At 38.4% G+C, this 25,396-nt stretch overlaps 1 protein-coding gene across 6 annotated transcripts in view; it reads left to right on the plus strand.

Annotated features, from left to right (window-relative positions):
• Nucleotides 1-24,380, plus strand: part of LOC106072275 (uncharacterized) — a 65,256-nt gene extending 40,876 nt beyond the window's left edge. For all 6 annotated transcript variants that reach the window (XM_056041833.1, XM_056041831.1, XM_056041828.1 and 3 more), the window contains 2 exons: nt 7,356-7,482; nt 23,069-24,380. In XM_056041833.1, coding sequence (XP_055897808.1) covers nt 7,356-7,482; nt 23,069-23,145 — 204 coding nt within the window. In that variant the 3' untranslated portion in view covers nt 23,146-24,380. The remainder of the gene's footprint in view (nt 1-7,355; nt 7,483-23,068) is intronic.
• The last annotated feature ends 1,016 nt before the right edge of the window (nt 24,381-25,396 follow it).

Raw genomic sequence — 25,396 nt, forward strand, 5'->3', positions numbered from 1 at the left:
TGCGAGCGCTTTCCTTCGTTTAGTTGGCCATACAAGAGTCGTTTATGGATGCGGTGGTCTTCCATTCTGTAGAGGTAACCTGCCCATCGCAGCTGGAACTGCATCAGGATTGTGTGGATGCTTTGCAGACACGCTCTTCGAAGGACTTCTGTATCTGGTAATTTGTCTTGCCATTTGACATTTAGTATTTTTCTCAGAAATGTTATGTGGAAGTGGTTCTGTTTCTTTGCATGTTTACTGTACACTGTCCATGTTTCTGACGCATAGAGCAATGTAGGGAGGATGACGGCTCTATAGACCCCTAGCTTTGTATTTGTGGTGATACCACGTCTGTTCCAGACATTTTTAGACAGTCTGCCATAGGATGCACTGGCCTTGGCGATACGCAGGTCGATTTCAATATCGATTTTTCCATTTCTGGAGAGTGTGCTGCCAAGATATGTGAATTTGTCCACTGCGTTTATATCCTGTCCATTTATAGTGATGCTTGCTTCCTCCTAGTACATTCTCAAAAACGCGATTTGTATATGAATATACCATGACCCATTATCTATATTATAAAGTAGAATGTGTGGTGTATGTATGTATGTATGGATGTATGTTACTTATAGACATCAAAACCGCTTGACCAATCTTGATAAAACTAGGCAGGAATGTTCCTTGGGTACCAACTTAAACCGTAGTGTATGTATTGTAGCCCTAAAACAAACTTAAGACCCTCAAAAAAAAATAAAGTTGTCCGACTCTATTACAGCTATAGTATTTTATGGATCTAGGCCATGTCTACAATGTTGACATGAGAAAAGATAGAAAGGATTTAGACCTAGATCTAATTTTAAGAAATACACTTTGCGCATATAAATTTTTACTTTGACACATGAAAAGACAAAAGAAGATCCATTGATTTCATTATATAATAAAATTAACCTTCAATTTTGTGTTTCAAAAGCATTTTTTACATTAATTAGTTCCTTATATCTGTGATTACAGATTTCCTGACGAACATTCTTTCATTAGACAATTCCGTAATGAATCGCGTACTAAATATTAATTCGTTTAATTGTTTACTTTATAATCCCATCCCTAGATCTAAAACTCTAATTCAACTCTAAGATGATAAAACTTCTCTTCGCACAGATAGTTTTATACTTTAACACATAAACATATTAATTGAAGTCCATTCATTTCATATTTTGATCAAATAAACATTCAAATTTGTTTTTTAAAGCTACATTCATTTACGAAAGCTGCGAAGCCGAGTTGAGATAGGCCTAGATCTATATTCATTCATGAATCGCGTACTAAAAATTATTTCGTTTAATTGTTCACTTTATAATACCATTCATTTAACAAAGCTATCGCTCTTTTCGTTTGTAATAGATATGAATTTATCGGCTTCGGGTAATCCCATTTTCGCAAACCTAATTTTATTTTCGTAGCGAAAGAGAAAAAACTTGAAAGGATCATTAGTTAAGTTTAACATACATCTAAATCCAATCCACTACATTAGTAAACACAAACTTAGACCCGAAGGCCGCGGGTAAAGTCTGGCGAACATCCTTTCATTAGACATTACCAAATGGTTACACATTAACAGTGATTAACACATCTCTCTACTGAGTCTATAGTCTATTCCTAGGCCTAGGTCTAAAACTCTTATTGAACTCTAAGATAATAAAACTTCTTTTCGCAAAGATAGTTTTATGCTTTAACACATAAACATACTAATTATTGTCCATTCATTTCATATTTTAATCAAATTAACATTCAAATTTGTTTTTCTAAAGCATTTTTAATACATTCGTTCGCTGTTCGCTAAATAAAGCTGCGTAGCCGTGTTGAGATAGGCCTATATTCATTCATGAAAAAAGGTCACGCATGCGCAACACAGAATGAACTTTATAAAAGGCAACTAGATTAGTGTAGATTTAGATCTATGTCTACCTCAAGATCTACTTTTTACTTTAACACATGAACATACAAAATTAAGTCTATTCATCTCAATTTTTAATCAAATATATGTAGGCCTACAAGCAAATGTTTTAATTTGAAAAAAAAATAGATTTAAGCTTATTAGCTATTTTGATTTGATAGCTTCATTCACACCATTTTTACATTGACACATTCGCTTTACTTAGTACATTAATATTTCGTTTAATTGTTTACAAAACACTCTCAGTGACTATATCGACAGTAATGCGCAAATAAAGACCCGCGGGTCGCGGGTAACATATGTCTAGTCTATATTATAAAGTAGAATGTGAGGGGTATGTATGTATGTATGTTACTTATAGACATCAAAACCGCTTGAAGAAATCTTGATAAAACTAGGCAGGAATGTTCCTTGGGTACCAACTTAGACCGTAGTGTATGTATTGTAGCCCTAAAACAAACTTAAGACCCTCAAAAAAAATAAAGTTCTCCGACTCTATTACAGCTATAGTATTTTATGGATCTAGGCCATGTCTACAATGTTGACATGAGAAAAGATAGAAAGGATTTAGACCTAGATCTAATTTTAAGAAATACACTTCTCTTCGCACAGATAGTTTTATACTTTAACACATAAACATATTAATTAAAGTCCATTCATTTCATATTTTGATCAAATAAACATTCAAATTTGGTTTTCTAAAGCTACATTCGTTTACGAAAGCTGCGAAGCCGAGTTGAGATAGGCCTAGATCTATATTCATTCATGAATCGCGTACTAAAAATTATTTCGTTTAATTGTTTACTTTATAATCCCATCCCTAGATCTAAAACTCTAAGATGATAAAACTTCTCTTCGCACAGATAGTTTTATACTTGACACATAAACATATTAATTAAAGTCCATTCATTTCATATTTTGATCAAATAAACATTCAAATTTGGTTTTCTAAAGCTACATACATTTACGAAAGCTGCGAAGCCGAGTTGAGATAGGCTTAGATCTATATTCATTCATGAATCGCGTACTAAAAATTATTTCGTTTAATTGTTCACTTTATAATCCCATTCATTTAACAAAGCTATCGCTCTTTTCGTTTTTAATAGATATGAATATATCGGCTTCGGGTAAACCCATTTTCGCCAAACTAATTTTATTTTCGTAGCGAAAGAGAAATAACGTGAAAGGATCATTAGTTAAGTTTAATATACATCTAAATCCAATCCACTAGATTATTCAAAAGCATTTTTTACATAAATTAGTTCCTGATATCTGTGACTACAGATTTCCTGGCGAACATTCTTTCATTAGACATTACCAAATGGTTACACATTAACACATCTCTCTACTGTGTCTATTCCTAGGCCTAGGTCCAAAACTCTTATTGAACTCTAAGATAATAAAACTTCTTTTCGCAAAGATAGTTTTATGCTTTAACACATAAACATACTAATTATTGTCCATTCATTTCATATTTTAATCAAATTAACATTCAAATTTGTTTTTCTAAAGCATTTTTAATACATTCGTTCGCTGTTCGCTAAAGCTGCGCAGCGGTGTTGAGATAGGCCTATATTCATTCATGAAATAAGGTCACGCATGCGCAACACATTTAACTCTAGATTAGTGTAGATTTAGACCAATGTCTACCTCAAGATCTACATTATATTTTATACACATGAACATACAAAATTTAGTCTATTCATCTCAAATTTTAATCAAATATATGTAGGCCTACAAGCAAATGTTTTAATTTGAAAAAAAAAAAAAGGATTTAAGCCTATTAGCTATTTTGATTTGATAGCTTCATTCACATTATTTTTACATTGACACATTCGCTTTACTTAGTACATTAATATTTCGTTTAATTGTTTACAAAACACTCTCAGTGACTATATCGAAAGTAATGCGCAAATAAAGACCCGCGGGTCGCGGGTAACATATGTCTAGTTTAAAATATAAATCTTCTTTCATTAAATATCGGATGTGACAGCGCTATATAAATTATGTGATTATTGTAATTATTTTCATTGTTAATGACTTCATACTAAGCATAATTTTGCTATTAATTACAATAGTATAAAAATTGATTTAGATCTATATTAAATAATTTATTTTGTAAGCCTTAAGTAACTAAGTGTAGTATTTTTAGATCTATGTTATTAAAAATAAACAAAAAGAAACTTTCTTTTTCTTTTCAAATCGCAGAATGTAAAGCTTTATACCCATATTGAGCTGTGAATAGGTTGGGTGGTTTGCAATTTTGCGACTGTGTGTATGTGTTAGAGTTAATTTCTATTAATTATTGTTAAAGAGCTAATTGTCGCGCCTATCTTTTATTATTATTATTATTTTTTTTTTGCTGCGTTATATCAATGTTTTATAACTTAACCTCTCTCCACTGGCGGATCCAGGGGGGGGGGCGGTAGGGGCGATCGCCCCCCTCCCACTCGGCCGACCCCCCCCCCCCCCCCCCGATGGGGGAGGGCGGACGAATATAGTATAGAATTGACACAATTTGTATACGAATTTATTACTTATGTTTATAATATATACTAATTATTTATATTTCAACCTATTTTTAGATTATTTCGCCCCCCCCCTTCTAGTATTTTGGCCGATTTGGTAGGGTCGGGAGGGGGCGATGGCATCAATCCGCCCCCCCCCCCCCACCATAAACTTTCGAGTGGGGGGGGCGGTCCTATTTATTTGTAGAAATCACAGCTTGCTAACAGAATCAATTAAATATCTGTATGATTAAAACTTGTTATTGGTATTTTAACCGGTCTTTATATTATGTCGTTTACCTGTTGGCCGATTGGAAGGAGAGGAGCGAATACATCTACTGCCCTTAACATCTAAACCCTTTGAGTGTGGGGGTGGCGGTCCTACTTTTAGGGAGAAATCATAGTATGTGAACAAAATTAGTCGAATATCTATATAATATAAATAGGTGGAAGTGCGATACATGCAATCACCTCCCCCCCCCCTCCCATCGGACAAACCAATACTTTTTCTTTTTGTATTATAGTAAGAAATTACAAAACTTAAAAAAATCTGTCACTAATATAATTTATATATGCTATATATTCTTATAATAAATTCTTATATTGAATTCTTTAATGCAAAATGCAATCATTAGCAGAAATTATAAAATGGAGGGAGGATTAATCGTTTTCATTTTACCGCCCTTCCCCTTTCCAGACAGAGTTTGTGTAATTTCACATGAATTTATCATAACTATTTTAAGAAAGACTTTGCTTTGGAAAAGTTATAATTCAAACGAAATTTTTCAATATAACAGTCACGGTTGAGATGAGTTCAAAAGCCAGATAATCTTTTCCTAGTCGACTTTTTCCGACCTTTACTCTATCTCATATTTTTCTAGTTAAATAAATTTAGGACTATAACTCACAATTTATGCTTACATTTTATTGAATATTATTAATCGAATATTTTTTTTTTCGGCGGCGATCCTCAAAGCCTTAATCTAAATATGTTGGGTATCTTATCTTTTCTAAGAACAAATCGGTTGTATTTGCAATGTATTAAGGGACTATAAATTGATATTAGAATATTTTTCCACATTATTCAAAAGGTCCTTTATAATGGAATGAATAATGAGCTGTAGGTCAGGAGAATGCATTACTGCAGTGAATAATGCCAAAAAACGCTTTTAGCGTTGAGGCTTCGCCCCGAACCTCACTGATGAATAATAAGCTGTAGATGTCAGGAGAATGCGTTTCTGCAGTGAAGAATGCAAGAAAACGCTTTTGGTGTCTGGGCTTCGCCCCGAACCCCACTAATAATTAATGAGCTGTAGATGTCAGGAGAATGCGTTTCAGCCGTGAAAAAGGCAAGGAAACGCTTTTGGCGTCGGGGCTTCGCCCTGAACCCCACTGATTAACAATGAGCTGTAGATGTCAGGAGAATGCGTTTCTGCAGTGAAAAATGCAAGAAAACGGTTTTGGCGTCGGAGCTTCGCCCCTAACCCCACTAATAAGTAATAAGCTGTAGATGTCAGGAGAATGCGTTTCTGCAGTGAAAAATGCAAGAAAACACTTTTGGGTGTCGGGGCTTTGCCCCGAACCCCACTGAGGAAACTTACAGCGCTTTCCCAGACCCCCAAGCGTGCAAGAGAAAGGCCTCAACATGACTGTTTTTTTCCTGTTTTTTTTTTCGCCGAAGATTGAGAAACAGTCTTATTTTATTCTCATATATCGAATGTACGCACGTTTATGCATAGGGTTAGGGTTTACTGGGCGTTAGGGTTAGGGTTTGGAAAAAAATCGCCCCCCCTACTCCAAAGTTCTGGATCCGCCAGTGCCTCTCTCATCCCTCTTTTTGGTTAAATTTCATTGGAACCATTAAAAGACGGGGGAGGGAAGGAGCAAAAAAAAAAAGGCCCATGCCGACCAGCAAAATGATTAGGCCAAACACAACCTGGAATGCATCAAAGAGGTCCGTGCGGCTCGTGCATAGCAGAAAGTACGCTCTAACGTTTTGCAAATGATAATATGTACAGTGTATAGTGTTTTTTTTTGTTTTTTTTTTATATTCTTGTTGAATTTCAAACAAAATTAATTGTAATAAGAATTTAAAAAAAAAAAAAAAAAAAAAACAACAACAACAAGAAAACGTGTTCGGGCCTTTGTGTCTTGCTGCTGTCACTTTTTTTTTAAAGTTGTCTTCATTGAAATTTTTTTTTCTTTGGTCGCGACCAGACCGGCCCATTTGGTACCGGCCCATCTGACATTTGCCTGTTTGCCCATATAGCCAGTCCGTCCCTGATCATAATGCCCTTATTCCATACCTTGCTCTAGAAAATATAGTTCTTGTGAAACTCAACTTATAAGACTGATTTATGATTTTTCAAAGGGATTAGATAATGATTAGCTAATCGACGCCATTTTAGTAGACTTTTCTACGTTTTTTGACTAAGTTCAGCACATAACTTGCTTATAAATTAAAAACAAACTTTGGCATTGCTGGTTCATTGCATCAATGGATTCAGGATTTCCTGATAGGGAGAGACCATTCGTAATAGAAGGCATGAACACTGACCTGTAACGTCACAACATGTGGGCAGTTTAGACCAATAGCTCGTTGCCTAATCACAGGTCTGTACGACGTGGCAACGAGCTATTGGTCTAAACTGCCCTCGGTGGAAACTGATAAAAGGACTACAATGAATTTTGTTTCCCTTTAACGAAACTCGACCCTGGCAGTTCAAGAGAATGAATACTCGTTCGTTTCTAGCATAATAATAATAATAATAATAATAATAATAATAATAATAATAATAATAATAATAATAACATAATTAGTAAATTAAAATAGAATTTAATATCTTAATATGGAGTAATGCTAGAACGTAAAATGTTAACCTTATCAAAATGTTTGCTTTTTTGTTTGACTCAAGCTAAAAGGAGTAGAAAAAGACAATTTGGAAAAAGAGTTTTCTTCCTGTTTAGAAATGGATCACGCCAAACTAATTGTACGATCAATGGATGAAAAGGTCAACAAGGACGATTCCATTTCATTAGAAGGTAAGCGAGCACAACAATTAGTATTTTTTTTTATTATAGAAAAATTATTGGCAGGGCGTTGATCTCCCTTGCAATACAGTAAGAGGCGAAGGAGAAGAATGAGCGGGTCATTATTGAAGTCACTAGTCTCCAACTCGCCAATGTCAAGGACGTTAAATTGAACTTTAAAACTGCCAACTAAGTGAAAGCTACAAACCGAAGAGCTTAAAAAACTTGATTCTGCATTGCCATAGTGTTTGGGGTAATAGGCATGAAACTTTCAAAAACAATTATCAGCACTTCCATTAGTTTGTACACCGGATATGCCAAAAAGCTTGCTATGAATGGGTTTGTCCGCCATGCATGGAAATCTCCAATAACCCAAAAACATGTACGTACCATAATCATAGAAGGAGCAAGCCTGTAGGTACCACATAGAAGTAATCCTAGGAGGAGCAAGCCTGTAGGTACCACATAGAAGTAATCCTAGGAGGACCAAGCCTGTAGGTACCATAGAGAAGTAATCCTAGGAGGACTAAGCCTGTAGGTACCACATAGAAGTAATCCTAGGAGGAGCAAGCCTGTAGGTACCACATAGAAGTAATCCTAGGAGGAGCAAGCCTGTAGGTACCACATAGAAGTAATCCTAGGAGGAGCAAGCCTGTAGGTACCACATAGAAGTAATCCTAGGAGGAGCAAGCATGTAGGTACCACATAGAAGTAATCCTAGGAGGACCAAGCCTGTAGGTACCACATAGAAGTAATCCTAGGAGGAGCAAGCCTGTAGGTACCACATAGAAGTAATCCTAGGAGGAGCAAGCCTGTAGGTACCACATAGAAGTAATCCTAGGAGGAGCAAGCCTGTAGGTACCACATAGAAGTAATCCTAGGAGGAGCAAGCCTGTAGGTACCATAGAGAAGTAATCCTAGGAGGAGCAAGCCTGTAGGTACCACATATAAGTAATCCTAGGAGGAGCAAGCCTGTAGGTACCACATAGAAGTAATCCTAGGAGGAGCAAGCCTGTAGGTACCATAGAGAAGTAATCCTAGGAGGAGCAAGCCTGTAGGTACCATAGAGAAGTAATCCTAGGAGGAGCAAGCCTGTAGGTACCACATAGAAGTAATCCTAGGAGGAGCAAGCCTATAGGTACCATAGAGAAGTAATCCTAGGAGGAGCAAGCCTGTAGGTACCATAGAGAAGTAATCCTAGGAGGAGCAAGCCTGTAGGTACCATAGAGAAGTAATCCTAGGAGGAGCAAGCCTGTAGGTACCATAGAGAAGTAATCCTAGGAGGACCAAGCCTGTAGGTACCATAGAGAAGTAATCCTAGGAGGAGCAAGCCTGTAGGTACCACATAGAAGTAATCCTAGGAGGAGCAAGCCTATAGGTACCATAGAGAAGTAATCCTAGGAGGAGCAAGCCTGTAGGTACCACATAGAAGTAATCCTAGGAGGAGCAAGCCTGTAGGTACTATAGAGAAGTAATCCTAGGAGGAGCAAGCCTATAGGTACCATAGAGAAGTAATCCTAGGAGGAGCAAGCCTGTAGGTACCATAGAGAAGTAATCCTAGGAGGACCAAGCCTGTAGGTACCACATAGAAGTAAACCTAGGAGGAGCAAGCCTGTAGGTACCACATAGAAGTAATCCTAGGAGGAGCAAGCCTGTAGGTACCACATAGAAGTAATCCTAGGAGGACCAAGCCTGTAGGTACCATATAGAAGTAATCCTAGGAGGAGCAAGCCTGTAGGTACCATAGAGAAGTAATCCTAGGAGGAGCAAGCCTGTAGGTACCACATAGAAGTAATCCTAGGAGGAGCAAGCCTGTAGGTACCATATAGAAGTAATCCTAGGAGGAGCAAGCCTATAGGTACCACATAGAAGTAATCCTAGGAGGAGCAAGCCTGTAGGTACCACATAGAAGTAATCCTAGGAGGAGCAAGCCTGTAGGTACCATAGAGAAGTAAACCTAGGAGGAGCAAGCCTGTAGGTACCACATAGAAGTAATCCTAGGAGGAGCAAGCCTGTAGGTACCACATAGAAGTAATCCTAGGAGGAGCAAGCCTGTAGGTACCATAGAGAAGTAATCCTAGGAGGAGCAAGCCTGTAGGTACCACATAGAAGTAATCCTAGGAGGAGCAAGCCTGTAGGTACCACATAGAAGTAATCCTAGGAGGAGCAAGCCTGTAGGTACCATAGAGAAGTAATCCTAGGAGGAGCAAGCCTGTAGGTACCACATAGAAGTAATCCTAGGAGGAGCAAGCCTGTAGGTACCATAGAGAAGTAATCCTAGGAGGAGCAAGCCTGTAGGTACCACATAGAAGTAATCCTAGGAGGAGCAAGCCTGTAGGTACCATATAGAAGTAATCCTAGGAGGAGCAAGCCTGTAGGTACCACATAGAAGTAATCCTAGGAGGAGCAAGCCTGTAGGTACCATAGAGAAGTAAACCTAGGAGGAGCAAGCCTGTAGGTACCACATAGAAGTAAACCTAGGAGGAGCAAGCCTGTAGGTACCACATAGAAGTAATCCTAGGAGGAGCAAGCCTGTAGGTACCACATAGAAGTAATCCTAGGAGGAGCAAGCCTGTAGGTACCACATAGAAGTAATCCTAGGAGGAGCAAGCCTGTAGGTACCACATAGAAGTAATCCTAGCAGGAGCAAGCCTGTAGGTACCACATAGAAGTAATCCTAGGAGGAGCAAGCCTGTAGGTACCACATAGAAGTAATCCTAGGAGGAGCAAGCCTATAGGTACCATAGAGAAGTAATCCTAGGAGGACCAAGCCTGTAGGTACCACATAGAAGTAATCCTAGGAAGAGCAAGCCTGTAGGTACCATATAGAAGTAATCCTAGGAGGACCAAGCCTGTAGGTACCACATAGAAGTAATCCTAGGAGGACCAAGCCTGTAGGTACCATAGAGAAGTAATCCTAGGAGGACCAAGCCTGTAGGTACCACATAGAAGTAATCCTAGGAGGAGCAAGCCTGTAGGTACCACATAGAAGTAATCCTAGGAGGACCAAGCCTGTAGGTACCACATAGAAGTAATCCTAGGAGGACCAAGCCTGTAGGTACCACATAGAAGTAATCCTAGGAGGACCAAGCCTGTAGGTACCACATAGAAGTAATCCTAGGAGGAGCAAGCCTGTAGGTACCACATAGAAGTAATCCTAGGAGGAGCAAGCCTGTAGGTACCACATAGAAGTAATCCTAGGAGGAGCAAGCCTGTAGGTACCACATAGAAGTAATCCTAGGAGGACCAAGCCTTTTCGGAGAGGAAGGGGGTGGGGGTAAATTACAGAACCATGTGTCACCGCAAACAAATCTCCACGTCCAATGAACCGAATCTTTTGCTGCTATATCATGCAGAGTGGGCAGAGGTTCCGATTATAACCCGGGATCCGTGGTTTAAACATCATTTATCTAATCCTGGCAATGAAACATAGGTTCAGGTTTAACAGGTAAAATATTTACTGACAAAATTTCGTTTATTTATTAACTTTCATGTTATCTTTCAAGTTTAGTGTTGATTTGTTCACTTTTTAATAATTATTAATTGTTAATAATCACATTATAAATAAGCCGATATGTTAGAGTTAGACTTACATTTGTCACAAATCATTTAGTGAAGGTGATTTTTACAAAGGAGTGTGTCGTTAAAGCTGCCGAAGTAATTTGTTCAGAAAAGGTGAAAACATTCAAAGAAATAACATTAACTAGGAACATACTGGCAGATAAAATAAATGGCATGTCAGTTAGCTTGCGTAAACAATTAAAGAACAAAATAGCTGATTATTTTCATTGGCTCTCGATGAGTCAACTGATGTAACGGGTGTAGGTCGGCTATATTCATTTAGGCCTGTGACAGGAATTTTAAGATACATGAGGAACTACTTGAGCTCTGCTCTATGCATAACACCACAACAAGCGAGAATGTTTTTGAGAAATTACAGTAGGTTATATTGCAGTACAATTTACCTTTGGTAACGCTAGCCAGTTTAGCAACGGATGGCGCACCAACCAGGATTGGGGTTAGAAATGGTGCAAACTGCTTGCAAAAATAAGAGACAATTTTAAATTTGCTCATTTTCAATGCATCATTAACCAAGAAGAATTATGTGCAAAGCAATTACAGTTCCAACATGTGTTAAGACCAGTTTCAGTCGCTATCAATTTTATTTGTGACCGTGGCTTAAATTATCGACAATTTTCAATGTTTCTGGATGACATGGACACGACTTTGATTGTGTTCACAAGTCCAATGGCTCTCCTGTTATAATGTATTGAAGAGATTTTTTGCACTGCGTGAGGAAATTGTATTGTTTCTGAACATGAAAGGTGAAGCTGTTGAACATTTCAAAATGAACAATGGGTTCAGGATCTGGTATTTGCAATTGATCTCACTGGTCCCCTGCAAGACTTGAATTTGAAACTTCAAAGTAAAGACAAAATTGTTACAACTGCGTGTGATGATGTGAAGTGCTTTCAAGCAAAGTGACGGCTGTGGATAAACCAAATATCAAGAGAAAATCTTGTTCACTTCTCACCGTGTGCTAAACAGATTCAACACGGCTGCAACATTTGGTCAAAGTGTCCGACACCTGGAATCGTTATTGGATGCTTTCAATGTTCGTTTTCGTGACTTTGTTTCCTACGAGCAACAAGTTTTGTTCTATCTCCATTTCATTTGCTGATCAAAAAAATGCTGCTGATTATATAGAACTAGAGCTGATAGAATTGCAGTCAGATTCTTAGTTGAAAGCGAAGTATATAGAAGTGGCTGTGACAAAATTTTTATTTATCTGAACGGTACGTTGAATTTCGGAAATTTGCAGACAGAATTCTTGCTATGTTTGCAAGCACTGATCTCTGTGAGCAGTTCTTTTCCATAATGAAAGCTACAAAAAAAAACCTCACCGTTCGATATTATCTGATCAAAATTTGTCATCAGTGAGGAAAGTGTCAGTGGCCCATGGGCGTAGCCAGTGGGGGGGGGTTCTTGGGGTTCAAACCCCCCCCCGAAATGAAATCCCCCCCCCCCCTTGGAGTCGGAATTTAGTGACTGATTTTTTGTTTTGATTTTGTTTATTTTAGGTGAGATTTTAATACTAAATCATCACTTGCCCCAGCACAACCAAAGGGGTTTTGAGTTTAAAACCCCCTACCATGGGGGTTCGAGTTTAAAAACCCCTACTAGGGGTTTTGAGTTTAAAACCCCCTACCTGGGGTTTTTGCAGTTAACTCCCCCTCTTCTATAAAACAAAACAAAAAAAGAAATGCAAACGAAAATCCCCTAATTCCAAGAGCACAGTTAAGGAAGATTTTGATTTTAAAACCCCGTCTAAAATTTACGATAAACCCCCTCTTTAATATAAAAAAAAAAGCTAATTACGCACTCAAAATGTTATGAGCGTAGCTAAATGGGTTTTGACTCAGTTTTGAGTTTAAACCCCACTTCAGTGGGGTTTGAAGGTAAAAAATACCTCTTTAATAATAAAAAAAAAGCAAATTATACACTAAAAATGTTATGAGTGTAGTCTATGGGGTTTTGAGTTTTAACTCCCCTCCAGTGGAGTTTGAAGCTAAAAAGTACCTCTTCAATATAAATAAAAGAAAATTACTCACTCTAAAATCTATAAGCGTAGTCAAAGGGGTTTTGAGTTTAAACCCCCATTTAGAGGGGTTTGGTGCTAAAATACATCTTCAATATAAAAAAAAAAAAAGCAAATTACACACTAAAATTATTTGAGCGTAGCCAAGCCAATCGGGGGTTTTGAGTTTCTTCTACAGATGGCTTTTTTTTTTAAAGTTTAAAACCCCTCCAGATGGTTTTGAGTCTAAGATCCCCCTACAGAGCATTTATAGGTTTTTAGGAGTCAGTTATAGAGATCGGATCTAAATCAAGGAAAACTTTATAATAGCAGGAAAATGGACTGTAGATACCTCAGAATATGCATTCCTACCCCCCCCCCCCCAAACCCCCCCCCCCCGAAAAAAAATCCTGGCTACGCCCATGCAGTGGCCTATCAGTCTTCAACCAGACATTAATAAACTTGTATCAAAGAAAAGATGTCAAGCATCAGGACAACGAAAATAATGCGTAATCATTGTAATTTCTTATTAAAAAAATAATAATATTAACTAAGGGACAGGTATACTATTAATTTTTGTATTCTATTGTATTGTTTATAATTTACATAAAACTAGTAGGCTATGTTTTCCAACTGATTTTTGGCTGCGGCCCATCAGGTCATAGTAAGTTTTATGCGGCCCAAATACCTTAATGGGTTTGACATGCCTGATCTAATCCAACCTAAACACTCTTTGGATATAGATCACTTGTACGTATTTTACATAGAGCAAGATCCATAGGCTATATAGGAAAGACCAAGACATTGATTTTACAAGTGAACGAGCAAACAAGTCGCGAAGGAATTCATTGCTCCGGGGCCCAAGATTAATTGGGACCAAGAAGGGACATTCAAAGTTGCTTTTAAGATAACATACAAGCTTTTGAGTATCTTCACACTATTGTAACACAGTGAAGTTGAAACATACATAGCAATTTGATGACTCGATTTTTCATTCAATTTTCTAGTTGATTAGCTGTGGCCAGGGCACCATCGTATTCTTAAACCACAGACTGATAGGTACCTTGATGTTTACACTAAACCTACTGAAACAACTGATACATTCAAGTTTGCTTTTACTTGGAGATGCCGTGGGGAGCAGACGATATGCTTAGCATCCTCACGTGGCAGGGGCGTAGCTAGGAATTTGCCATCATTTGGAGGCCGGGGGGGGTGACCTCTTAGGGGGCCCCTGCATTTTGCGTAATATTTAATATTTAATGTAAAAAAACACTAATTTGGGGTCCCCCCTCAAGTGGGGGCCCGGGGGATTTTGAAATTCTCCCCCACCTCCTCCCACCCTAGCTACGCCACTGTCACGTGGTCTCTTTGATCTGTGTCTTCTGTTTGTCCTAAATATTGTGTACAATGTGGCTGTTTTCTGCCACATCGTTTTCATAGCGTGAGAAGCTCTGACCGTGGAGTCCACAAGCTTTGCGTTTGCTTCAGGTGCTTTAAAGTACAGAGGCAACAGAGGCGGAGGTATCGGGAAATTCTCCTCTTTTGAGTTAGCCTTCAAAGCGATGGCCTCTGTAAAAGAACCACTAACATGACATCTGTTTTCTGGTAAACGACCCACTAACATGACCTCTGTCTTCAAGTGAACGACCCACTAACATGACATCTGTCTTCTGGTGAACGACCCACTAACATGACATCTGTCTTCTGGTGAACGACCCACTAACATGACCTGTCTTCTGGTAAACGACCCACTAACATGACCTGTCTTCTGGTAAACGACCCACTAACATGACCTGTCTTCTGGTGAACGACCCACTAACATGACACCTGTCTTCTGGTAAACGACCCACTAACATGACCTGTCTTCTGGTAAACGACCCACTAACATGACCTGTCTTCTGGTAAACGACCCACTAACATGACATCTGTCTTCTGGTGAACGACCCACTAACATGACATCTGTCTTCTGGTGAACGACCCACTAACATGACCTGTCTTCAAGTGAACGACCCACTAACATGACATCTGTCTTCTGGTAAACGACCCACTAACATGACATCTGTTTTCTGGTAAACGACCCACTAACATGACCTGTCTTCAAGTGAACGACCCACTAACATGACATCTGTCTTCTGGTAAACGACCCACTAACATGACATCTGTCTTCTGGTAAACGACCCACTAACATGACATCTGTCTTCTGGTAAACGACCCACTAACATGACATCTGTTTTCTGGTAAACGACCCACTAACATGACCTGTCTTCAAGTGAACGACCCACTAACATGACATCTGTCTTCTGGTAAACGACCCACTAACATGACATCTGTCTTCTGGTAAACGACCCACTAACATGACATCTGTCTTCAAGTAAACGACCCACTAACATGACATCTGTCTTCAAGTAAACGACCCACTAACATGACATCTGTCTTCTGGTAAACGACCCACTAACATGACATCTGTCTTCTGGTAAACGACCCACTAACATGACATCTGTTTTCTGGTAAACGACCCACTAACATGACATCTGTCTTCTGGTGAACGACCCACTAACATGACATCTGTCTTCTGGTGAACGACCCACTAACATGACATCTGTCTTCTGGTAAACGACCCACTAACATGACCTGTCTTCTGGTGAACGACCCACTAACATGACATCTGTCTTCTGGTAAACGACCCACTAACATGACATCTGTCTTCTGGTAAACGACCCACTAACATGACATCTGTTTTCTGGTAAACGACCCACTAACATGACATCTGTCTTCTGGTGAACGACCCACTAACATGACATCTGTCTTCTGGTGAACGACCCACTAACATGACATCTGTCTTCTGGTAAACGACCCACTAACATGACCTGTCTTCTGGTGAACGACCCACTAACATGACCTGTCTTCTGGTGAACGACCCACTAACATGACCTGTCTTCTGGTGAACGACCCACTAACATGACATCTGTCTTCTGGTAAACGACCCACTAACATGACCTGTCTTCTGGTGAACGACCCACTAACATGACCTGTCTTCTGGTGAACGACCCACTAACATGACCTGTCTTCTGGTGAACGACCCACTAACATGACATCTGTCTTCTGGTAAACGACCCACTAACATGACCTGTCTTCTGGTGAACGACCCACTAACATGACCTGTCTTCTGGTGAACGACCCACTAACATGACCTGTCTTCTGGTAAACGACCCACTAACATGACCTGTCTTCTGGTAAACGACCCACTAACATGACCTGTCTTCTGGTAAACGACCCACTAACATGACCTGTCTTCTGGTAAACGACCCACTAGTAAACTCAGGTGTACCTCAAGGAACAGTCTTGGGTCCACTACTATTTTTAATTTACATAAATGATTTACCAAATTGCATTACTTCAGGAACAAAAGTCAGATTATTTGCAGACGATTGCATAATATATAGAACAATAAAAACAACACAAGACACAGATATTTTACAAAGAGAATTAGATGAATTACAGAAATGGGAATCAAATTGGAGCATGTCTTTCCACCCAGAAAAATGTCAGTTGTTAAGAGTAACAAAAAAACTAAAACAAATTAATTCCACTTATCTTATTCATGGCAAACCAGTAACACAGACTAAAAACGCAAAATACCTAGGTGTTATAATAAATGAAAAACTGTCATGGAATCCACATATTGATGAAACTACAAAAAAATCAAACAAAGCATTAGGATTTATTAAAAGAAATTTCTATAAATCAAATAAGAACATAAAACTAAAATGTTATTTAACCTTGGTTAGGCCAATAATAGAATATGCATCCTCTGTTTGGGACCCCTCAACTCAAGAAAACATTAAGAAACTAGAACAGACACAAAATAGAGCAGTGCGATTCATAACAAACGAATATTCACATTTGACTAGAGCAACACCTTTAGTAAAATCACTAAATTTAGAAAGCCTTCAGGACAGAAGGCTCAAAAGTAAAGTAGCAATAATACATAAAACACTGAACCATAATCTTCAAATACAAAAACAAAATTTAATAAAATACTCTGAAAGACACAAAGATAAAGGCACATTCCTCATCCCATATGCTAGGACAAATTTGTACAAATACTCCTTCTTCCCTAGTGCTATTAGAGCATGGAATGGGTTGCCTGAGCTAGCCAGAAAAACCAGTGACTTGGCAGAATTTAAGTCATTGGTTAATATGCATGACTAAATGCATGACGCGTAGGACGTAATCATCTTCTTTTTTGAAGTAACGTCTGTATTATATAAGATAAGATAAGATAAACGACCCACTAACATGACCTGTCTTCTGGTAAACGACCCACTAAAATGACCTGTCTTCTGGTAAACGACCCACTAACATGACCTGTCTTCTGGTGAACGACCCACTAACATGACCTGTCTTCTGGTAAACGACCCACTAACATGACCTGTCTTCTGGTAAACGACCCACTAACATGACCTGTCTTCTGATAAACGACCCACAAACATGACCTATCTTCTGGTAAACGACCCACTAACATGACCTGTCTTCTGATAAACGACCCACAAACATGACCTGTCTTCTGGTAAACGACCCACTAACATGACCTGTCTTCTGGTAAACGACCCACTAAAATGACCTGTCTTCTGGTAAACGACCCACTAACATGACCTGTCTTCTGATAAACGACCCACAAACATGACCTCAAGTGTGTTTGTGAGACTTTAACTCACGTGTGTTTGTGAGACTTTAACTCACGTGTGTTTGTGAGACTTTAACTCAAGTGTGTTTGTGAGACTTTAACTCACGTGTGTTTGAGACTTTAACTCAAATGTGTTTGTGAGACTTTAACTCAAGTGTGTTTGTGAGACTTTAACTCACGTGTGTTTGTGAGACTTTAACTCACGTGTGTTTGTGAGACTTTAACTCACGTGTGTTTGTGAGACTTTAACTCACGTGTGTTTGTGAGACTTTAACTCAAGTGTGTTTGTGAGACTTTAACTCACGTGTGTTTGTGAGACTTTAACTCACGTGTGTTTGTGAGACTTTAACTCACGTGTGTTTGTGAGACTTTAACTCAAGTGTGTTTGTGAGACTTTTCCCATAAGCCTTTTATTTTCATGTTCTCAATGACATACTTATTACAAATAATTTGGTATTAACACCCCCCCCCCCCACACACACTTTTTTCCTTCAGTTTCATTAAAGTTCTTTCTTTTACGTTTCGTTTCGGTATTCACTCATGACAACACATTTAAATCACTCTTGGAATTGTGTAATGATCTTTAACCTTTCCACAACTACCATTCCTAACTCTGTGTAATGACCCACAAGGGAGTAAGCGGCCCAAGCCCGAATCGTGCAGAGTTTATTGAATCAACTAATAGTAATCACTATCATCTTTGTCTCCACATAGTCTGGCATTAAAGGTGTTAATGCTTTTACCTTGTCCGCTTTAATTGTTTCGTAAACAGGTCTTTGGCTTTAATCTTCCCACTTTTTCTCACATCTGCTCTAATTTACAGTTGATTGCTTTGACAGTTTTTCTTTTGGAAAGAGATTATAATTAATTCGGATTTCTAATGAAGATTCATCACAATGCTGCTTGAATATCATTTAGCGTATAGAAGCGATGTATCTCTGCTTTAATGTTTGAATACTAATTTGTTGGATCTATTTTAAAATGTTTTAACAGAAATCCTTTGAATCTAAAATGAAAAAAAAAAGATTTTTTTCACATAAAATTGCTGGCTCTATATGAAAAAGTTAATTTAAATATCATTGTTACATTATACAAGACTTGGAAAAACCATTTTTGAAAATAAAATCCATATTACAAAATGAAAAAGAAAGGGCTGACATTTAAATAGGCCGTGTGCAAAATGGCAAGCGTGGCTCCTATTTTACTAGCGGCTAGACTAATTGAGAAGGCCTCTGCGGCCTCGCCCTTGCAAATAGACAATCTGGAAGAACTTCGTAGTAGGGACATTTTCTAAGCTGCAGAAATGCATAACGAAATAAAAATCTGTAGCCCCATTTTAGCCTCTTGATGAATTAGATTCATATAAACTTGTATAAGACTTGATCAAACTGTTCTGTAAGGAATATTGTAATAGACATAACATTAAATAAAATATTGTAATCATAGACTTATATATACTATATCTAGACTGGACATGGAGATTTTTTAACACTTCAAAAAACTGTGAATTTTTTTTTAAAAGTTAAAACAAGGCGTTATTTTGTAAAGTAGTTATAAGAAGTAAATTTGTTGTTTTTTTTTCAACCCTAACCTATGTAACATATTGTTATGACTCTACATTGCACGTTGTCATTAGGTGTGAGACTGCGCACCATGAGACACGGGACAGAGACAGGAAATAAGTGTGGGAGTCAAAAGATGGCTGATGTAAACAAGTGTTGTTATTATTCGAATGTGTAATTGTTATCCGACTATTAGTCTATTATTAAATTGCTGTTTTTACCTATCACTTTCGTTGAGGTTCTTTGGGCTCGCTGTAGGCAGAGTTACAGCAATTGGTGTCAGAAGTGGGATTCTCAACGAAAGTGGGAACAAGGTCTTTGTACACGACCGTTACAACATTTTTTTCTCGGATAACCCAACGTAAGTTTTGGTAGGCCAACGTAAGAAAGGTACGGGATGGCGTCAACGAAAACACTTGGTCAGCTTTCATTGACAGAACTTAGACGAGAACTCAGATGCAGAGAGCTGAAGGTAAGCGGCAACAAAGAGGCGCTCACGGAGCGTCTGAAGCAAAGCATCATAGATGATGAACAGGATCCGGACACCTATTTATTTGAAATAGAACCCGATACGGCGGAGATTTGGAAATCGATGAAAGAGCATATAAAGGAAGATCTGAAATTGGTGAAGGATGAACTTAAAAATGAATTAGGTAATAAACTTAGCTCTATAGAATCCGTTGTGTTTGGATTGAAAAAGGATATGGACGATTACAAACAACAATTAAGAGATGAGATAACTGAGCTCCGGTCGCGGATGGTAGAAGATGTTGATTCTAAAATTCAACAATTACGAAATGAAATGAAGGCGGAGCTGCAAAAGAAACAAGATGCGGGTGCCACTGTGACTGAAATGACGGGGAAGATGAAACCACCGGTGTTTGACGGCTCTGTGTCTTGGTCGGTGTATCGATTACAATTCGAGGCGGCGGCGCAAATCAACAGATGGGATACCCAGGCAGAGAAAGCAACTGGTCTTATGTTGGCACTCAGAGGAAAGGCAGCCGAATTGTTACAGACTATGACGGATCGGACGAACTACGATGCCATGGTCAAAACAATGGGACTACGATACGGCAATGAACACCTGCAGGAAGTTTTCAGGATGCATTTAAAGAATCGACAACAGAAGAGCGGAGAGACATTACAGGAATTAGCAGCAGACGTAGAACGTCTCGCCCGTCTTGCCTACCCATCGGCAACACAGGAACTTTTGGATGTTCTGATCACAGATGCTTTCATAGATGGAATGCGAGATTCGGAACTTAAGAAGGCCGTCCGAATAAGCGGAAAACGGAAAATCAACGAAGCCCTCATCTATGCCATGTCCTACGAGGCGGCCGAAGTTTCAGCGAGGAACATACACTATTGTTGGACGTTAAATGTGTCGGAAGAGGAGGATCTGCCGAGGCTGATTCGAAGAATGGTGGAAAAGGCTTTAAATGAACGGGAACATTATCAGACCTCAAGGCGTAGTAGAAAGACTTTTCGTTGTTGGAATTGTAACACTCCAGGTCATGCACAGAGGGATTGTAACATGTTGTTCCAAGGCCAAGGCCGTACATCAGAACGTCAAACGCTACGATTCCACGGGTTTAGGGAGCAAGAACGGGCAGCCCAGGAAATCGGAACTCCGAGAATGAAGACTCCTTTCAGAGTGTTAGAGCAAAGCAGAACCTTGAGAGTGCAGGGAAAGATTGGCGCTTGTTCTTATAGGTTCCTCTTGGACACAGGGGCTACGCTGTCGATAGTTAGACCCAGTCTGATCGGAGATCAGGAAATAATACGAGTGAATGGCTACACTCTTAAAACGGCAGGTGGCGAACTGTTACCTATACTAGGACAGGTACGGCTTAATTTTAAAATAGGAAGTCAACCATTTAGTCATGATTTTCTGATCGCCAATGTTGTCGACGACTGCATCCTTGGTCTGGATTTTATGCAGGAATTCGGTTTATCTCTAAACATTGGAAGTGGAACTGTACAATATGGACACATAGAATTTCCATTGCTTGATGATGGTGTGGAAGGCATTCAGGTGAAACGAATCGAACATACGACCATACCAAAATGGTCTAATCTGTCAGTAAACAGGTATCATAAAAGGGACAAACTGAAGTGGAACAAATTGGAAGGCCAGCTACATCCTAGAAGAGCGGAGATTGCAACATCAACCAATCATTGTTGTGGCTATACGGGTAGTTACAAGGAAAGTGTTGGTGGTGGCAGCGCCGTCGATGATCATAATGACAAATCAGATGCGTCTAGCTTTCAAGATAAAGAAAGTGGCAACCTTTTCAACGATAAGCGCAGACCCGAAAAGAAAACGCTGGATGGAGAAACTAGAGGAGTGACCTATAGGCAGAGTGAAACTATTGCTTTCGATGTCCGTGATATGAGTGCTTCAATGGGCATGACCAAATCAGACAACGTTGGGTCTGCGTCCAATACTCCTGTTTGGCTACCAGTACTAACTGCAGACAGAAATTTAATAAGAACTGTACGGGCGGCACCTCGAATGAACAATACAAATACCAGAAAAACCATCAACAGGTCTGTACTTGACAAACGTGTGTACGTCTGCCTTCACAAAGCAGAGTAAAAGATGAATCAATTTCAGCGGAAACTGGACACTGATAATGTGGTTAATGGACATGTGTAGAAAGGCCTACCTTCTGGAGATAGCGGGAAATGACTGTGTGTTTTATAGCCTGGCCTCCAGTGGAACTATAACTTTCTTGCCAGAACTTCATCTGCACTGACAATTCCACTGCCCTGTCGAAAATCTGGTCATGTTCGGGACGAACATAACTAAGGAGGGGGCAGTGTTATGACTCTACATTGCACGTTGTCATTAGGTGTGAGACTGCGCACCATGAGACACGGGACAGAGACAGGAAATAAGTGTGGGAGTCAAAAGATGGCTGATGTAAACAAGTGTTGTTATTATTCGAATGTGTAATTGTTATCCGACTATTAGTCTATTATTAAATTGCTGTTTTTACCTATCACTTTCGTTGAGGTTCTTTGGGCTCGCTGTAGGCAGAGTTACAGCAATATAATTTAATTTTTAGATCTAGATCTAGTAATTGATCCTCAAAAATAAGAGTACTCTCGTCTCATAATTATTATTTTGCAATTTTTAGATACATAATCTAGAAAGATCTAGGTAATCAATCTATTTAAATGTACATAAGATGATTAAAATCAACAGAAATTAATTATTTCGATCTAGGATTTTTGAAACATTATCTCAATGGAAACTAACAGAAAATGGCTCTATTTCATATATTAGCGTAAATATATAGCATAGTTCTGTAATTGATAAAGAAAATCCAAGAAATGATTTTGCATCGTTTCAAAACTTTGAAAACTAAAGATCATTACTTTTCAAAGACAGAAAAGATTGATTGGGGCGACCTCCCTTAGAGATTGAAAAGGAGTTTACGTACATAAAAATCTTTATATATAGGTCTGTGAATCGATCAATCGCGGATAAGAATTTGTTTCCGGTTCCAGTCTAGTATACTATATAAGTCTATGATTGTAATACATTGTCTCTTACACTTGTTTCTGTTTGTTGTCGCCCTTTCTGAATTCAAGTTTTTACTCTTAGTTTATTGTAGTTCCACAGTGTCCAGTAGAAATGATTAGTTAGGATCCCCACCCTCACACACACACTAAAGAATAAAAGATGTTTCACTCTTTATTTCTTTAGAAGACTGAGTTTTTCAGTGACACATGTGTCAATCATTTTGTTCTGCTCCTCAGAATATGAAAGATTCATGTCTGGAGTCAGTCACACTGAGACCGGGGCATCTCCAAAACCAGCAACAGGAAAACCGTAGTCAGGGATCGCTGTCATCATCGTGTGGTACTCAATACAACTGTATTTCAGCTCAGGCATATTTCCACTAGATCTACATATCATTTATTTCTAGCTTTTGGCATCTCTAAAGTGATAAGAAAATGTTTTGACAGAACATAGATCTAACTGTATTGACTAAGTCTGTGTACATAGATCTAACTGTATTGACTAAGTCTGTGTACATAGATCTAACTGTATTGACTAAGTCTGTGTACATAGATCTAACTGTATTGACTAAGTCTGTGTACATAGATCTAACTGTATTGACTAAGTCTGTGTACATAGATCTAACTGTATTGACTAAGTCTGTGTACATAGATCTAACTGTATTGACTAAGTCTGTGTACATAGATCTAACTGTATTGACTAAGTCTGTGTACATAGATCTAACTGTATTGACTAAGTCTGTGTACATAGATCTAACTGTATTGACTAAGTCTGTGTAGGTTACCCTCCTCCCCACAAAGCCAATATGTGTCCATTGAGATGAACTAGTTTTTGGCTTCGTTTGAAAGATCGAGTTATGTTTTTAGATTACATATTTATTACTTAGTTCAGTTTATCAGCTATTTAATCAGATACCTAGTTCATTAGTTGTTTACTTAATAAGTTAATATTTTTTTTTATTTGTTAGTGAATAAGTTAATAATTTTTAAAAAATTTGTTAGTTAATAAGTTAACTAGTTAAACTCATCCGCTACTTGAAACTGAAAACAAAAAGCTCCCCGCCAACCTAACCCCTTCTCATGGTGCCTAAAATCCTAAATCGGGAATAAACTCTGTGTATCACGTGACAGGCACAGCTTAGCTCCATAGAGAAAAACAATAACACTGTCTCAGTGGAATTTTTTTTTTACTGTAAAAAGTTAATCTACTTCCAGCGTCCTTGAATTCTTTATTCGGTAACCCTAAATGTACTTAAACTCTTTTTGTCATGGACTATTAGTAAAACTTATACCATGTTTAGTACAGAAAGTTCATTGATTATTTTTTTTCTTTTTTGAATGTCACTTTTCTGCTTAGCCATCACGCATGACTGACTGTCCAAAACAAGTAGCCCATATAGACAAGTCATAATGAACGTGGAAATACTTCAAAACTAAAATGAAACCATGTTCACTTAAAGAGCCAGAGTTATCATTCACCAGCGTAGTCGAGTGTAGATTGAATGTGTTGGAGATGATTACAATAAAATGCCAAAGTCTGAACAAGAAAGTACGGTGTTCATCTTGTTACTGTTATGTTCTTTATGTTTCTATTGGCAGACAAATGTACCGTGTTCAAAGAAATTAAAACGTATCATCCAATGAAGTCTCAAGAACATCCAAGTTGAAACTAGTTGTTTGGTTGTTGTTGTTGTGAACAGGTGTTACGTCTTGCGTGCTGCTTGCTGTCAATGACAAACATTAAACGCAACACATGATAAACACAATAACACACATAATGAACACAACGAACAACAAAACCAAAAATGTTCTAGAAAAAAAAAAGCTTATAACAAATTGGAAAAAAAGTAGATTAACAACAACCGAAGCTCATCTACGGGGAAGAACTTCCCATTTACAACTATAACTCTAAACAATGGAGAAATTATTTCCTTTCTTCGATATCAAGCAAAATACTTTATTACCGGTACCAATTAATTCATTGGCTATTTTTTTTAACGGATTCATGTTTTGTTAGGTACAATAAATAATTGATTAAAGTTTCAACTTGATCCGAGAATGGGTTTGTGAGTAATTACGTGATACAATTATCTAAGGAGACAAAGCCCAAAATATTTAGCCGTATATCTGAATACTGAATACAGTAATTAAGTAACTATTTGGTTAATTTTTTAGTGATTCATAAATTGTCTTCGCCAATGAATAAGTGTGTAAAGTTTCAACTTGATCCGAGAATTGGTGTGGGAGAAATAACGTGTTCAAACTTTTTACCAGACATACAGAGTGAGTTGAAAGGAGCTTTGTAAAATAGTGGGTAATTTTCAAGACTTGCATAGTAGCGTCATTGGGAAAAAGTATTAGATCCACAAGATATGTAACACAAATCTATCTGCCTTTCTTACATGGGACATAACCAGGCCCAAGAAAGAGAAGATTGGTTGAAAGACGCACTTGAGGGAACCCGCTCTTCCCTTCACAGGCTAGGGATAGAAACACATGGTGTAAAGAAGAAAATAATGATTCTTGGGACACTCGTGATGTAGACAACTCCCTGCCCAGATTTTC

The sequence above is a fragment of the Biomphalaria glabrata genome, chromosome 9, assembly GCF_947242115.1.
Source record: "Biomphalaria glabrata chromosome 9, xgBioGlab47.1, whole genome shotgun sequence".
In the NCBI taxonomy this organism is placed as follows: Eukaryota; Metazoa; Mollusca; class Gastropoda; family Planorbidae; genus Biomphalaria; species Biomphalaria glabrata.